The 16320-nt window shown below is 40.9% G+C and overlaps 1 protein-coding gene across 1 annotated transcript in view; it reads right to left on the reverse strand.

The window, feature by feature from the left end:
- Nucleotides 1–16320, reverse strand: part of LOC117513884 (rho guanine nucleotide exchange factor 7-like) — a 139350-nt gene that overhangs the window by 63844 nt on the left and 59186 nt on the right. The window contains 1 exon segment of the mRNA XM_034174122.1: nucleotides 15802–15893. Within this exon segment, the coding sequence (XP_034030013.1) occupies nucleotides 15802–15893 (92 nt within the window).

The raw sequence follows: 16320 nt of genomic DNA on the forward strand, positions 1-16320 counted from the left end.
TACAACTGTACCTTGGTACAAGCTCTCAGATGGGTTTGCATATGGAGATTATATACCAAGGTCAAAGCAGTAGTGCTCAAGGTCCAACTTGGAAACCATTGTACCTCTGAGTATCAAACTATACAGTTATCTACCTTAGTATAAGATTTCAGAGGAGTGTGCATATGGTGGTCATAGGTCAAGGCTGCAGGTGGTGCAGTCATTATATTTGCAGTTTGATGATGATGAAGACTGAATCCATAAACACAAATAATTAACTTACAATAATTATCTAATTCTATAGCTCTCAGGATGGGGGGGTACCAGGCATCGGAAGCGGCTGACCCGCAAAGCAGACTCTCAGACTAGGCTTAGGTGTGAGGAGAAAGCATGGTCTTTATTCCAGGCTCTGGTACGGTACACAGGTGGTCAGTCAGCGGTACAATCAGGGTCAGGCAAAAACACAGTCATATTCAGGCAGGGTTCGATGGCACGAGCAAATGGTTTTCAGGGACGAGGCAAAAGGCATAGTCAAGGAGAACAGAGCAAGATACAATACACAGCTGGGCAAAAACAGGACTGTAGACAAGAAGCTGGAATATGTGCAAAGACAGCAAACTGGCATGGAAGTCACTTCCATGCCAGTTTGCCAGGCTGGAATGTGTGCAAAGATGACAAACTGGCATGGAAGTCACTTCCATGCCAGTTTGCATCACAAAGACTGTGAGGGCTTAAAGACAGTCTTGTAAGGGCTGGAATGTGTGCAAAGATGACAAACTGACTTCCATGCCAGTTTGTCATCTTTGCACACATTCCAGCCCTTACAAAGACTGTCTTTAAGCCCTCACAAAGACTGTGAGGGCTTAAATGCGGCAGGCTAATTAGGTGAACAAAATGCATGTGTGGAACATCTAGAAAGGGGGTGTGGCTTGAGTACAATATACATGGGGCAAGATAGTGAGGAAGGGGAGTGCACAAAGTGGAGTGATGTACATTGTTAAACCTGTTCATGCATCTTTGATGTAACAAAGATGCATGAACAGGTGCCAAAGTGAGTGAATGAAAACACAAAGCAGGCAGAAACAAAGTGAGAGACAAAGACACAATGGCAGGTGCAGTGATGTAGAGTGAGAACATAATCAGATGGGCGTGAGGGAAACAGAGGACAAAGGTCAAACGGAAACAGGGGACTATGAGCGGAACATGAATATGAGAACAAAAAAGTGAACCATCAGATACGTAATAAACTAGAAGATAAATTACATAAGAACTGAATAGGAATATAACACTAAGACAAAACTAAACTGGAACTGACTTATAACTGAGAATACAACCAGATGACAAAACAAACAAAGACTATATTTAACAGAAAACAAAAGCCGATACTACATCATAACTGATACACAAATGAGATGAACAAAATAAACAAGTGATAACACAAACCGGCTGAACAAAACTAGAATGGAACAGAACAATGGCTAAAGTATGAAAAGTAACAATGAAACAAAGTGGCAACACAAAACATAACAGAGAATAAACACATGATGAAAATAAACAACTAATAAAACAAAGCTGGAGCAGATGGTGAGCAAAAGAAAGGAGGAAAAATGGAATCAAAGCCATGATCAGGGCCAAATCGTGACAACAGCTTTATAACTTATAGAATAAAAGCTAAAATAACAAAGACACACATAAAAATAACCAATTGTATATGGTTTGGATTTATTAAAGAATAATTTATTAGGTAAAATAAAATATTAACAATCAAAGGATTATTAACAGAGAGAGAGGTCTTGTACATGGAAATATCAGACTGAGGTGTTGACAGTATAGACCAGCGTTAGCAAGGTACTAAACACAGAAGGAGAACTCACTGGATGCATCTCTCAGGGTCTGTATGTTGTGCTTTTCAACCCTTACTTAGGTAGATTTAATGGGCCTCATGTATCAACGTGCGTACGGCGAGATTGAGCGTATATGGGGTGTACGCCAAAACGGCTGCGCTACTTGGCATTTATCAATGTGGTCGTTGGCGTACGCTGCGCTGAAAATATACACTAGGTCGAGAGGTGGCGTAAATTATACACCAAAATGAACCAGCGCTGGAATCCACATAAAAATGTAAATGATCAACATGATAAACAGTGCCATTATACAAATCAATGCATATGTTACATAAATAACATTTTCCTGATTATACTACATAATAATCAATACAAATCCCACTTTTGCGGGATTGTTGGTCTTGAGCACGATCCGTGGCCACAGCGCTGACTGCAAAGAAAGCGCTGCTCGCCTTTTTCTCCAGACTTCGAGCCTAGAGCCAGAGCCTGGAGCCAGAGTAGCGCTGAGCTTAACTTTATGTGGTGTGATCGTTTTAGAAAATGGAATTGATAATTACAACTATAGTCTTGTCATTCCCTTCGCCCGTGCTGCAATCAGGTTTTGTCGTCTCCATTTGTTTGTCACATAAAATAAAAAAAAATACATCTTAAGAATAAAGAAATCTGAAAAAAGGCGTCTTATTAATTGAGCGAGCAAATATCCACATGTCAAGAATTATTGACATGTGAAAAAGAATACAGTGGTCCTTCGCTATAACGCGGTACACCTTTCGCAGCCTCGTCGTTTCGCGGATTTCTTTAGTCCAATTTTGCATGCCTTTTTTACAGTGCATTGTGGTCTGCGTCTCTGTTTATAAGAATCTTCTCGCCCAGAAGACAAGAGCGCCAACAACTACTCATAACTGTGTTTGTCACTCGGAAACAGACACCTGCAGCCAGGTGTGAGTGGAAAAAGGCGCGGCGTCAGGACGCAGAGGCACGATCTGTGAAATACTGGTCAGTCACTATTAATAATTTCTTATGTGTCCAACCTCGTACGTTGATCGTTAAAATTAAATTAGTTAGTTCTAAAAGCCATCATAATCTGAGTGGTGTCCAAAAAATGAGGTGGGCTTCATAGATAATTGGCAAAGCTTCTGGGGAAAACCTGGTCTTGTTAGGAGAGACGGCATCCATCCCACTTTGGATGGAGCAGCTCTCATTTCTAGAAATCTGGCCAATTTTCTTAAATCCTCCAAACCGTGACTATCCAGGGTTGGGACCAGGAAGCAGAGTTGTAGTCTTACACACCTCTCTGCAGCTTCTCTCCCACTGCCATCCCCTCATTACCCCATCCCCGTAGAGACGGTGCCTGCTCCCAGACTACCAAAACCAGCAAAAATCTATTTAAGCATAAAAATTCAAAAAGAAAAAATAATATAGCACCTTCAACTGCACCACAGACTAAAACAGTTAAATGTGGTCTATTAAACATTAGGTCTCTCTCTTCTAAGTCCCTGTTGGTAAATGATATAATAATTGATCAACATATTGATTTATTCTGCCTTACAGAAACCTGGTTACAGCAGGATGAATATGTTAGTTTAAATGAGTCAACACCCCCGAGTCACACTAACTGTCAGAATGCTCGTAGCACGGGCCGGGGCGGAGGATTAGCAGCAATCTTCCATTCCAGCTTATTAATTAATCAAAAACCCAGACAGAGCTTTAATTCATTTGAAAGCTTGTCTCTTAGTCTTGTCCATCCAAATTGGAAGTCCCAAAAGCAGTTTTATTTGTTATTATCTATCGTCCACCTGGTCGTTACTGTGAGTTTCTCTGTGAATTTTCAGACCTTTTGTCTGACTTAGTGCTTAGCTCAGATAAGATAATTATAGTGGGCGATTTTAACATCCACACAGATGCTGAGAATGACAGCCTCAACACTGCATTTAATCTATTATTAGACTCTATTGGCTTTGCTCAAAAAGTAAATGAGTCCACCCACCACTTTAATCATATCTTAGATCTTGTTCTGACTTATGGTATGGAAATAGAAGACTTAACAGTATTCCCTGAAAACTCCCTTCTGTCTGATCATTTCTTAATAACATTTACATTTATTCTGATGGACTACCCAGCAGTGGGGAATAAGTTTCATTACACTAGAAGTCTTTCAGAAAGCGCTGTAACTAGGTTTAAGGATATGATTCCTTCTTTATGTTCTCTAATGCCATATACCAACACAGTGCAGAGTAGCTACCTAAACTCTGTAAGGGAGATAGAGTATCTCGTCAATAGTTTTACATCCTCATTGAAGACAACTTTGGATGCTGTAGCTCCTCTGAAAAAGAGAGCTTTAAATCAGAAGTGTCTGACTCCGTGGTAACTCACAAACTCGTAGCTTAAAGCAGATAACCCGTAAGTTGGAGAGGAAATGGCGTCTCACTAATTTAGAAGATCTTCACTTAGCCTGGAAAAAGAGTCTGTTGCTCTAAAAAAAGCCCTCCGTAAAGCTAGGACATCTTTCTACTCATCACTAATTGAAGAAAATAAGAACAACCCCAGGTTTCTTTTCAGCACTGTAGCCAGGCTGACAAGAGTCAGAGCTCTATTGAGCTGAGTATTCCATTAACTTTAACTAGTAATGACTTCATGACTTTCTTTGCTAACAAAATTTTAACTATTAGAAAAAAAATTACTCATAACCATCCCAAAGACATATCGTTATCTTTGGCTGCTTTCAGTGATGCCGGTTCTGGTTAGACTCTTTCTCTCCGATTGTTCTGTCTGAGTTATTTTCATTAGTTACTTCATCCAAACCATCAACATGTTTATTAGACCCCATTCCTACCAGCTGCTCAAGGAAGCCCTACCATTATTTAATGCTTCGTCTTAAATATGATCAATCTATCTTTGTTAGTTGGCTATGTACCACAGGCTTTTAAGGTGGCAGTAATTAAACCATTACTTAAAAAGCCATCACTGACCCAGCTATCTTAGCTAATTATAGGCCAATCTCCAACCTTCCTTTTCTCTCAAAAATTCTTGAAAGGGTAGTTGTAAAACAGCTAACTGATCATCTGCAGAGGAATGGTCTATTTGAAGAGTTTCAGTCAGGTTTTAGAATTCATCATAGTACAGAAACAGCATTAGTGAGGTTACAAATGATCTTCTTATGGCCTCGGACAGTGGAACTCATCTCTGTGCTTGTTCTGTTAGACCTCAGTGATGCTTTTGATACTGTTTGACCATAAAATTTATTACAGAGATTAGAGCATGCCATAGTATTAAAGGCACTGCGCTGCGGTGGTTTGAATCATATTTGTCTAATAGATTACAATTTGTTCATGTAAATGGGGAATCTTCTTCACAGACTAAAGTTAATTATGGAGTTCCACAAGGTTCTGTGCTAGGACCAATTTTATTCACTTATACATGCTTCCCTTAGGCAGTATTATTAGACGGTATTGCTTAAATTTTCATTGTTACGCAGATGATACCCAGCTTTATCTATCCATGAGCCAGAGGACACACACCAATTAGCTAAACTGGCAGGATTGTCTTACAGACTAAAGACATGGATGACCTCTAATTTCCTGCTTTTAAAACTCAGATAAAACTGAAGTTATTGTACTTGGCCCCACAAATCTTAGAAACATGGTGTCTAACCAGATCCTTACTCTGGATGGCATACCCTGACCTCTAGTAATACTGTGAGAAATCTTGGAGTCATTTTTGATCAGGATTATGTCATTCAAAGCGCATATTAAACAAATATGTAGGACTGCTTTTTGCATTTACGCAATATCTCTAAAATCAGAAAGGTCTTGTCTCAGAGTGATGCTGAAAAACTAATTCATGCATTTATTTCCTCTAGGCTGGACTAATTGTAATTCATTATTATCAGGTTGTCCTAAAAGTTCCCTAAAAAGCCTTCAGTTAATTCAAAATGCTGCAGCTAGAGTACTGACGGAGACTAGAAGGAGAGAGCATATCTCACCCATATTGGCCTCTCTTCATTGGCTTCCTGTTAATTCTAGAATAGAATTTAAAATTCTTCTTCTTACTTATAAGGTTTTGAATAATCAGGTTCCATCTTATCTTAGGGACCTCGTAGTACCATATCACCCCAATAGAGCGCTTCGCTCTCAGACTGCAGGCTTACTTGTAGTTCCTAGGGTTTGTAAGAGTAGAATGGGAGGCAGAGCCTTCAGCTTTCAGGCTCCTCTCCTGTGGAACCAGCTCCCAATTCAGATCAGGGAGACAGACACCCTCTCTACTTTTAAGATTAGGCTTAAAACTTTCCTTTTTGCTAAAGCTTATAGTTAGGGCTGGATCAGTGACCCTGAACCATCCCTTAGTTATGCTGCTATAGACGTAGACTGCTGGGGGGTTCCCATGATGCACTGTTTCTTTCTCTTTTGCTCTGTATGCACCACTCTGCATTTAATCATTAGTGATTGATCTCTGCTCCCCTCCACAGCATGTCTTTTTCCTGGTTCTCTCCCTCAGCCCCAACCAGTCCCAGCAGAAGACTGCCCCTCCCTGAGCCTGGTTCTGCTGGGGGTTTCTTCCTGTTAAAAGGGAGTTTTTCCTTCCCACTGTAGCCAAGTGCTTGCTCACAGGGGTCGTTTTGACCGTTGGGGTTTTACATAATTATTGTATGGCCTTGCCTTACAATATAAGCGCCTTGGGGCAACTGTTTGTTGTGATTTGGCGCTATATAAAAATTGATTGATTGATTGATTGATTGATAATTATTTATAGGAAAATTCTAAAAGCCATCATAATTATTTATAGGAAAACGTTATATTTTTATTTCTCAAACAAATGTTTGGGCCTGAAAACAGGTTGGTCTTATTTTTCTACTAAGGTTTGAACTTTGAGGGTGTTTACACACGAGAGAAAAGTGAGAAAACGTTAATGCCTGATTGAGAAAAGTGTACAAATTGGTTTTACAGGGTTTTTACAGCTTTAAAACGTCTATAATAATTGTAAAAAAATAACGCTGACTACGTCGCGGACTTCGCTTTTTGCGGACTATTTTTAGATTGTAACTCCCGCGATAAACAAGGGACCACTGTAACACTTTTTTGATTATACTACAAAACAATGGATGCTGAACGGCCACTTTTGACGCTCTATTGCAAGCCTCTCGTGATTGGTGAAGTTCTTTTTCTTTGCCGTCTTCCTAGCTTCCATGTCGTAAAATGAGGGTGTGTCTGAAGCGGAGTCTGAATATTTATGAGCGGTTCATTATAATTACGATTGTTTTCACCCGTCGCATTTATCAAGGTCACGTCAGGCGTACGCTGGAAATGGGCAGGTGCGCACTGCTTGATACAGTCACGGCAACTTTGGTGTACTCTTCAAATTTACACCGTAAATTTATGCCACAAGTGCGCAACTTTGAGACATGAGGCCCAATGTGAGGCTTTTTTCCAAATACAAAAAGCAACCTGGATTGGCGTGTTAGCGTAAATATAAGCATGAAACTAAAGTGGACCAAGCCACCAGAATGACCTTCAGCTAGCAAAAGGTCGATCCCCAAAGTTATGATTATAGATAAAAATTTAATCTGTCGTGCATTTTTCTGATGCACCCTGGCTATGTTTACTTTTACCAGCGTTAGTAGTATTTGCACAAGTGAAAGACTTGGAAGAAATAATTTATAATCTGGTATAGAATTTTTAAAAAGACATCATTGATTGAAGTGAGCTATGCACTTTGAAGGATATCATGAAAAATTACCGCATTTTCTGAAGTATAAATCGCAGGGCTTTTAACAAGTTTGGAAGGTCCTGCAACTTATATACCAAAAAATGACACATTTGTTATTGTTAACAATAATTACTATCATAACTATTAATATTGGACGTTCCCAGAAATCAAAGCACTAAAGTTCTCTTCTTCTTCATTTGGCTGCTCCTGTTTGAGGTCGCCACGGTAGATCAATCGTTTCCATCTCACCCTGTCCTCTGTATCTTCCTCTGTCACACCAACCACCAGCATGTCCTCCCTCAGCTCATCCATAAACCTCCTCTTTGGCCTCCTCTTCTCCTCCTGCCTGGTGGCTCCTCAGCATCCTTCTCCCTGTATACCCTGGGTCCCTCCTCTGTACATGTCCAAACCATCTCAATCTCATCTCTCTGACTTTGTCTCCAGACTGTCCCACCTGAGTTGTCCCTCTAATATGGCCATTCCTTATCCTGTCCATTATCATCACTCCCAAAGAGAATCGCAACATCTTCAGCTCTGCCACCTCCAGCTCTGCCTCCTGTCTTTTTGTTAGTGCCACCGTCTCTAAGCCGTACAACATAGCTGGTCTCACTACTGTCTTGTAAACTTTCCCCTTCACTCTTGCAGATATTCTTCGGTCACAAATCAGTCCTGCCATCTTTCTCCACCCATTCCACCCTGCCTACACTCTCTTCTTTACTTCTCTACCACACTCTTCATTACTTTGGATAGTTGACCCCAAGTATTTAAACTCATCTACTTTCACCAATTCTACTCCTTGTAACCGCACTATTCCACTGGGCTCCCTCCCATTCACACACATGTACTCAGTCTTGCCCATACTGACTTTCATTCCATTTCTCTCCAGAGCAAATCTCGACCTGTCCTGTAGACTCAACTTGCTCTCTACTCTCACTACAGATCACAATGTCATCTGCAAACATGATTGTCCATGGAGACTCCTGTCTGATCTCAGTCAACTTATCTATCACCATTGTGAACAAGAAAGGACTCAGAGCTGATCCTTGGTGAAATCCCACCTTGAATGAGTCTGTCATTCCTACTGTGCATCTCACTGCTGTCACACTATCCTTGTACATGTCCTGCACTACCCTCACATACTTCTGTCACTCCAGACTTCCTCATACAATTACCACAATACCACAACTCTTCTCTTGGCAGCCTGTCATAAAATTTCTCTAAATCCACAAACACACAATGTAACTCCTTCTAGCCTTCTCTATACTTTTCTGTTAGTATTCTCAGAGGAAAGCACTAAACAAAATTACCAAGTAATAAAACAATAAATGCAAATAATAAAAAGGACATTAAAACAGTGCAAAACCTCCCAAATTAAAGCGCTGATTAATACAGAAAAAGGAATGACTAATACTACAGTGCAGCTTCTGCTACAGTGCGACTTATACTATGGAAAAAGTACATTCACACAGAGATATAAGCAATGTTACCTTCAGTGGCTTTATTGAGGGCAAGCAAGGAGTTTAGGACTTTGGAGAAGTTTAACCCCTGCAGGAGATCACTGACCTCAAATGGCTAAAGGAGTAAAACACAAAAACAATAATGAATACTCTAAACTTAACAACAGTAACAGAAGTATAAAGGTGAACACTATAGAAAAGACATGTATACAATCAAAATAAGGAAGGCAAAACATGTTATCAACACAGTCTTTCTCCAATCACTGTTACTGAAGTTATGACTCCTTTTGACTTGACAGTTTTTAGGATGCCTGCTCTAGACCGATTTGCTGTAATAATAATAATGATAATAATAACATAATATTTCCATTACTTCAACGTTAATTTAACCAAACTGTATAGCAGGTAGCTCTGTGGAATTAGAGTTACAAATGTTGGAATTTTGTTGGGCCAGGGTTATGGTGTTTGACTTTGTGTTGAGCCTTGTCACCTGCCATGTCTGCATCCATGTCACCCGTCATTTCTGCGTCCATGTCACCTACCATGTTCTGTCTCCTGGCTATGTATGTGTGGACTGTGCGTGTGTCTGCCCCAAAGGAGTCACCTGCCATGTCTGTGTTTGTTCCCCTTGGTGTGCATGTGTATGTGTGTGTATTTTTGGGATCCTCATTGTGTCTCTCTATTCTTTTTCCGTGTGAAGTTGTCATGGTTATGCCTGACAGCTGTGCACGGTCTCTGACAGCTCTTCTGTGTCTGATGGTCCTGTCCTTCGTGATCTTGTTATGTTTCTCCGTGTGCGCCATCATTGTTTATTTATGCTTTGTTATCTTTGTACTTCTGTTCCGTTTTTGGGTCGTGCTATTGTGTTGTGTTCAGCTATATTTTTAGCCCCGCTTGTCTGGTTCAGTTCATGTTGTACATGTGTTTTGGACATCCGGTTGCACTCTGAATTTTCTTTTAAGGATAAATAAAGTGAAACTTGATCTGTGTTCTCACGGGTTATCTCCATGTTAGTTTCTGTAAGAGTAGCACTTTAGTTGTTGCTTTATTATTTCTTGATCTGGTGTGTTTCTCCACCTACCTCAGGTTGTCCATTTATTTTTGGGTTTCTGCTTATTTCTTTATTTTCCCCTGTGTTCCAACGTTTCCGTTTTCACTTCTGTTACACCTGTTGTTAATTGGTTTGTTTGTATTTAAGCCACACGTGTACGTTTAGTCACTGCCAGTCGGTTACGTTTTTCATGTGTCATTCACTCATGTGGCCCACCAGCTCGTCTTCCCAGCCTCACACTCTGTGCGTCTGGACCAGTTTATTATCAGTTTGTAAGTGTTCAGCTTGCTGTCAAGTTTTGGCAGTTGTCTTTTGTTCTCTCACTGTTTGTTATTCATAAAGACTCTTGTAGTATTTTTGGATTTTGTCACATTGGAGTCACTTTTGCTATCACCACCATGGTTGGAAATTAAATTACATTTTTTTGGCATTAACCCCTTGTGTTCTGCTGCCGGCATCTATGGGTCCAATCTTGACTCTTTGTATCATAAACCATAACATGTACCACCATTACCCCTAAGCCTGCACCTAACAATAATTTTGTTCACCACCATGGAGAGGTGCACAGTAAGTGAGTCCACCATGGAGATTCACAAGCAAACTTGGTTCACCACATTGCGCATTCATTTGCCATAAGTGATGTGACAAGAGATAAATGGACTGCATTTATATAGCACTTTTCCATCTGCATCAGACGCTCAAAGCGCTTTACACATCAAATGCCTCACATTCATGTAAGGTGCCCACTACACACCAGGAGCAACTAGGGGAATAAGGACCTTGCCCTAGGGCCCGTAGTGATTTTCCTGTCAGGCTGGGATTTGCACCGAGGATCCTCTGGTCTGAAGCCCAATGCTTAGCATCTAGACCATCACCTCCAAGAGCAGCTGCAATGAAACCCTACATCATGTTTTGTGGTGAACAGAAAGCACAAGTTGTGAGCAACTCACAAGCAAGCGGCAATAGCTGTGAAAAAATGTGGAAGTGCCAAAATTCTGTAGATCCTTGAATTGGCAATTGAAGCCACCATCACTCCCAGAGTTGCTAGGTTGCCAGGTTTTCCATAGGTTGGGCAGATCTAGTTTGAACCATTTTTTGCACCAGATCTGGCAATGACATATATATATATATATATATATATATATATATATATATGTGGCCGACTGTGTGTCACTTCTGTACTTTAATGATTTGATGTCACTGAGTTAGCCCTTTATGTATATAGATGTATGTATGTGTTAGGGATGCACTGATCCCGAGCGTAATGTGAAAATGAATGAAGTCCATGTCATGTGGCACGAGCAAACTTTATCAAGACGCTGGTTTTGATTTTTCATTGGCCCCGTGAAGACTGATTGGCATTCTCAATCCCTTGGATATCTTTTTATATCCCCTTCCTGTTTTATAGAGTTCAATTACCTTTTCTTTGACAATTCTTTTGCTTTCCCTGTTACTCAGAAACCAGAAACATCAGTGCAGCACAGGACAAAAGCTGCAAGGGTCTATCAGGAGCCCAGAAACCAGTGGTGGGACGAAGTAGTGTGCCTCAATTGAGAGAGTAGCATCAACTCAGAACATGGCGCCATTTTGGTTCCAACTGCGCTGAACTACTGAATGAAACTTTAATGTTTTCAACATTTTTTAAAGTCATTTAACCACATACAGCAACACATCCAGGTACAGATGCTATCAAAATAAATATAAAAATAGTTAAGCTATCAAATTTACATAAATGTACAATTTATGATGATTTATTTAACTAATTTAAAGCCTGATTTATGCAGCTGCAGCTCTGTAACTCCGTGTCATGCAATGACTTGTGTGACAGTGTTGTCTCTGGATTATACTTTTTTCTGGATGATTGTAGAAAGAAAAGCTTGTTGAGGGACCCTCAACAAGCTTTTCTTTCTACAATCATCCCCTCCAAATCAAAGGTAAGCTGTACAATTTCCTCTTTTTCTGATTTTGTGCTATAAAGTTACAGATTTTTCTGATACATTTTTAATCAGCGTGTGCACTGTAAAAACTGTTATAATATGATGGGAGATGAAGGACTGAAAGCAGAAAAGTGACATAAAAGTGTCAAATCACAGCCTTTTGTGTTTGATTTAACAGGTGCATGTCAGGCTGGGGCTCTGAGTTTGAACACGGTGTGAAAAAAATTTCATCCGATGTAAGCGAAAATCCGTAGTACAAAATCCATTATATACAGTGTTCATTACATGGAAAAGTATACAAAAACTTTGGGACTTTTTGTCCGGTGACTGCGAATATCCGGTTTATTCAATGACAGTTTAGCTGAGTTTTACTGTACATGGGACTGAACGATAAATTTATCTCTCAAAGCTTTGACAATGATTGTCGGCTTCCATTCCACATGGGTAGCCATGCGAAAGGGAAAATAAGTGTGTCTTAAGTCTGGACTTGAAAGTCTCTACAGAATCTGACTGTTTTATTGATGCAGGGAGATCATTCCACAGAACAGGGGCACGATAAGAGAAAGCTCTGTGACCCGCACACTTTTTATTCACCCTAGGGATGACACAAAGTAGTCCTGCACCCTGAGAATGTAGAGCCCGGGCCCGTACATAGGGTACGTAATTTTTGTGTTATCTTTCATATTCTCTGAAAAATGGTAAAAAAAAAAATCAAAAATACTGCCAGTGTATGTACACCTTTGAGTACAACAGTATATGAGTTTCCCTCCTAAAGAAGCCCATTTCGGCTGCTTGTACCTGTGATCTAGTTCTTTCAGTCATGATCTAACCCTCGTGACCATAGGTGAAAGTAAAAACGAAGATTGACCAGTAGATAGAGGGCTTCGCCTTTTTGGGGTGAATAAAAAGTCTGCGGGTCACAAAGCTTTCTCTTATCATGCCCCTGTTCTGTGGAATGATCTCTCTGCATCAATAAAACAGTCAGATTCTGTAGAGACTTTCAAGTCCAGCCTTAAGACACACTTATTTTCCCTTTCATATGGCTAGCATATTGGCATAGTATGTTTCTATGCTTTTTACTCTCAATTCAACTTTACTTAAATTCTGAGTCTTTTAGTGAAGCTTAGGGCTAGTGGCCGGCGATCACCTTTAGTATTTCTTCTTTTCTTGTTGCTTAATGCTGACAAATTACACTACGGTCTGTTAGAAAAAGTATCGGACCTTTTTATTTTTTCAAAAACCATATGGATTTGAATCACGTGTGATTGCATCAGCCAAGCTTGAACCTTCATGCGCATGCGTGAGTTTTTTCACGCCTGTCGGTTGCGTCATGTCAGCAGGCTTTGTGTGAGCAGTGGTCCACCCCTCTCATCGGATTTTTATTGCGAATAAATGTCTGAACGATTTGGAGCTTTGCTGCATCAATTATTTCCAGAAACTGTGAGACCTCCAGGTGGACACCATTCGGAAAATTCAGATGGATTTCAGGGACGATTTTATGGGGATTACACAGATTAAGGAGTGCTCCAGCCGGTTTAAAGACCGCCCACAGCTGCTGAGAGTGCGCCGCACTCCGAGCGCCGATCGACAGGCTCAAAGCCCACTGAAACAACCAGATCATTTCCAACGTGAAGGCTTTGTTGATCCGGGACGTCGTCTGACTTACACAAAAATGGCAGAAGGCGTGGACATCAAGACTTTTTCAGCACATTCCACTGTTACAGAAGTTTTTTTTTTTTTTCATGGAAAGAGAAGCGGAGGGATGCGCCACTGTGCCGCTCATGGCGCGGCACAAAACCACCTCCGTGTTGGTCTCACAGGATGGTTTTCAGATGGCTTTCAGACGGTTTTCAGTGGCTTTTCAGTCGTGTGACTATCCGAGAAATTGTGCATGAGCTGGACATGCCACCACATGTCCTGTGAGGCTTCATCACGGTGTTGCTTTGCGCCATGCGGCTCCACCGTGACGCGTGGAATTCCTCCGCTCCACTTTCCATGAAAAAAAAAACTCCTGTAACAGTGGAATGTGCCGTTCATTTCCTAACTGGACGCTGTGTTGATCCGGGACGTCATCTGACTAGCACAGGAATTGCAGAAGACGTGGACATCAGCACTTTTTCGGCACATTGAGACAGACGTGGAGGAATTCCGTGCGTCGTGACGGAGCTGCATGGCGCAAAGCAACGCCGTGATGAAGCCTCACAGGACATGTTGTGGCATGTCCAGCTCATGCACAATTTCTCGGATAGTCACACGACTGAAAAGCCACCGGAAGCCATCTGAAAACTGTCCTGTGAGACCAACACGGAGACGGTTTTGTCCCGAAGCCATGAGCGGCACGGTGGTGCATCCCTCCGCTTCTCTTTCCATGAAAAAAAAAACTCCTGTAACAGTGGAATGTGCCGAAAAAGTGCTGATGTCCACGCCTTCTGCCTTTCTTCTGGAAGTCAGAAGACGTCCACGATCAACAAAGCCTTCACATTGGAAATGATCTGGTTGATTCAGCGGGGTTTGAGCCTGTCGATCGGAGCGCGGTGCGCTCTCAGCAGCTGTGGGTGGTCTTTAAACCGGCTGGAGCACGCCTTAATCTGTGTAATCCCCATAAAATCGTCCCTGAAAGCCATCTGAATTTTCTGAATGGTGTCCACCTGGAGGTCTCACAGTTTCTGGAAATAATTGATGCCTGACAGGCATGAAAAAACTCACGCATGCGCACGAAGGTTCAAGCTTGGCTGATGCAATCACACGTGATTCAAATCCATATGATTTTTGAAAAAAAAAAAAAGGTTCGATGCTTATCTAACAGATCTTGTATTTCTTGTGTTTCTGATGCTTGAGTCTGCTTTTTTCTTTTCTCTCTGAGTTGCGGCTCCATCCAGAGATGGGTGTGTTATCTATTCGGGAAACCGTCCTGTGCACTGGCAACATTTCCTGTATGTTCTTTTCGTGAACTGTTTCGTAATTGTGTCTGTATCATGGCCCAGGCAGAGGGTCACCCCTTCAAGTCTGGTCTGCTTGAGGTTTCTTCCTCAGAGGGAGTTTTCTTACCACTGTTGCTCTGGGGGTTGGTAAGGTTAGACCTTACTTGTGTGAAGTGCCTTGAGGCAACTCTGTTTCGATTTGGCACCATACAAATGAAAATAAATTGAGTATCAGCCTGAAACAACTGCTCATCACAAATTCTTCCATGTCCACTCTCAGAGCTATCTCAGCCCACTTTCTTAGCATCTTGCAAAGCCCAAGGTTTACAGAGAGGATAAGTTATTACAAGAGGAATTAATTTATAACCTCACAAGAAGTTAACTTCTAAGCTATCATTAGAGCCAGGGTTTACTGTTTTAATACGACACTCTGCAAAAAAAAAAAAAAAAAAATACTGCTGTATCTTTCAATGAAGAATATTATTGTGCATGTTGTTAACAATGAAAAATGACCACATCTTATGTCTGCCACTGCAGAAGATGGTAATTCTGCTGTGATGGTTGGCTTAACAACTTGTGTACAGTCAACACATAATACAGTATTACCATATAGCTATGTTGGACAATCAGAGGCCTGGGGGTGGGGTGGGGTGGACCCCAACAAAAAGCTACACACAAACACTGAAACCGGTATTTTCTAAAATTTTCTCCTTTCTGCCAGAGTTTTGCAACAGCTCCATTTCCAGTGACCTAAAACGTAGTTGCTGTGTGTACAAAAGGTTAAAATACACAGAAAAAGCTATTTCCCAAATACCTGCATACTATATGGCTGCTCGGCTTTTTGTCTTTAAAAACACACTATCAGTGACATACTGAACATGGAAAGTCAGTTAATAGTGTGATACTCACCACATTGTAGTAAGTCTTACTGATGATAGTGGTGTCGAAACCTTTTGGGGGACTTTTCAATGTTGCAGACTTGGGCTTATCTGATACCTTGTCTTCAGACATGAAGAAAAATACAAAACATTTGCTCAGTAAGAACTTACTATAGTACAATCACTATTATAGTATGTTAACATATCATTTGTATTATTAGAACAAATTTTATGTTCATAATTTGTTACAGCAAATACAACATGGAACAGCTTCAAGGTGAACCCCAGCATTTTTGGACAAGTGACCTATTTTTTTTTTTTTTTTTTTTACATGTTTTTAGGTTCAACATTACACCTATGACAAAAATGTTTTACCTGGTCCAGTAATCTCTTTGAATGTTAAAACAAAGGCCCATGCACTGGCTGTACACCACATTTGGCTGAGTGACTGTAAGTTTGAGGAACAAACTAAAAATGTGACATGAAGAATACCAACTTCTAGTCATGTAGTAACTGTGGAGATTGTGGAGGCTGTAGGTCCTTGCTTTGA

This window comes from Thalassophryne amazonica, chromosome 1, assembly GCF_902500255.1.
Source record: "Thalassophryne amazonica chromosome 1, fThaAma1.1, whole genome shotgun sequence".
Taxonomy (NCBI): domain Eukaryota; kingdom Metazoa; phylum Chordata; class Actinopteri; order Batrachoidiformes; family Batrachoididae; genus Thalassophryne; species Thalassophryne amazonica.